Genomic DNA, 581 nt, shown 5'->3' on the forward strand with positions numbered 1-581 from the left:
GCGGCGGCAGCTCCAACTTGGTTGCTGGAGGTCGGGAATCGGTGCTTGTCGCTGGACCCGACGCAGCGGCCGACGACGCTCGAGCTCACGGTGCTCGTCCGGGACTTTGTAATCGGTGTTGCTGGGTTTGATGCGACCGAGAGTCAACATGGGCTGTAGAAAATAAAATGTTTCGAAGAAAAACGTGTATTTCGACGACACAAATTGCCTTACCCAACTGATACATGGCGTGCTGCACCATCGACGTGAGTAAAAGAGCCGTCGGACAGTCCTCGGGCGACGCCGCCAGGCACTGGTGACCCTTGTCGCACACCCACGTTGGTGCAGTCACCGACTCGAACGTTAGCCGCAGCTCCCCTAACGCTACCCTGGCGAAATTGCATTCCAAAATGGATCGAAAATCATGTATATGTACACTATCTTGGACACACAGCTCATCGATCGCACCTAGCAGATTCGGCTGCCGATACTACAAAGTCCCGGACAAGCACCGTGAGCTCGAGTGTCGTCGGCCGCTGCGTCGGGTCCAGCGACAAGCACCGATTCCCGACCTCCAGCAACCAAGTTGGAGCTGCCGCCGC

The 581-nt window shown here is 57.0% G+C and overlaps 1 protein-coding gene across 1 annotated transcript in view; it reads right to left on the reverse strand.

The window, feature by feature from the left end:
* Positions 1-209: 209 nt before the first annotated feature.
* Positions 210-581, reverse strand: part of SDRG_14549 (hypothetical protein) — a gene marked incomplete at its 3' end in the record, with an annotated part of 2608 nt that continues 2236 nt past the window's right edge. Inside the window, exon 10 of the mRNA XM_008620685.1 lies at positions 210-232. Within this exon, the coding sequence (XP_008618907.1) occupies positions 210-232 (23 nt within the window). The remainder of the gene's footprint in view (positions 233-581) is intronic.

Source organism: Saprolegnia diclina, assembly GCF_000281045.1.
Source record: "Saprolegnia diclina VS20 unplaced genomic scaffold supercont1.74, whole genome shotgun sequence".
Taxonomy (NCBI): Eukaryota; Oomycota; class Saprolegniomycetes; order Saprolegniales; family Saprolegniaceae; genus Saprolegnia; species Saprolegnia diclina.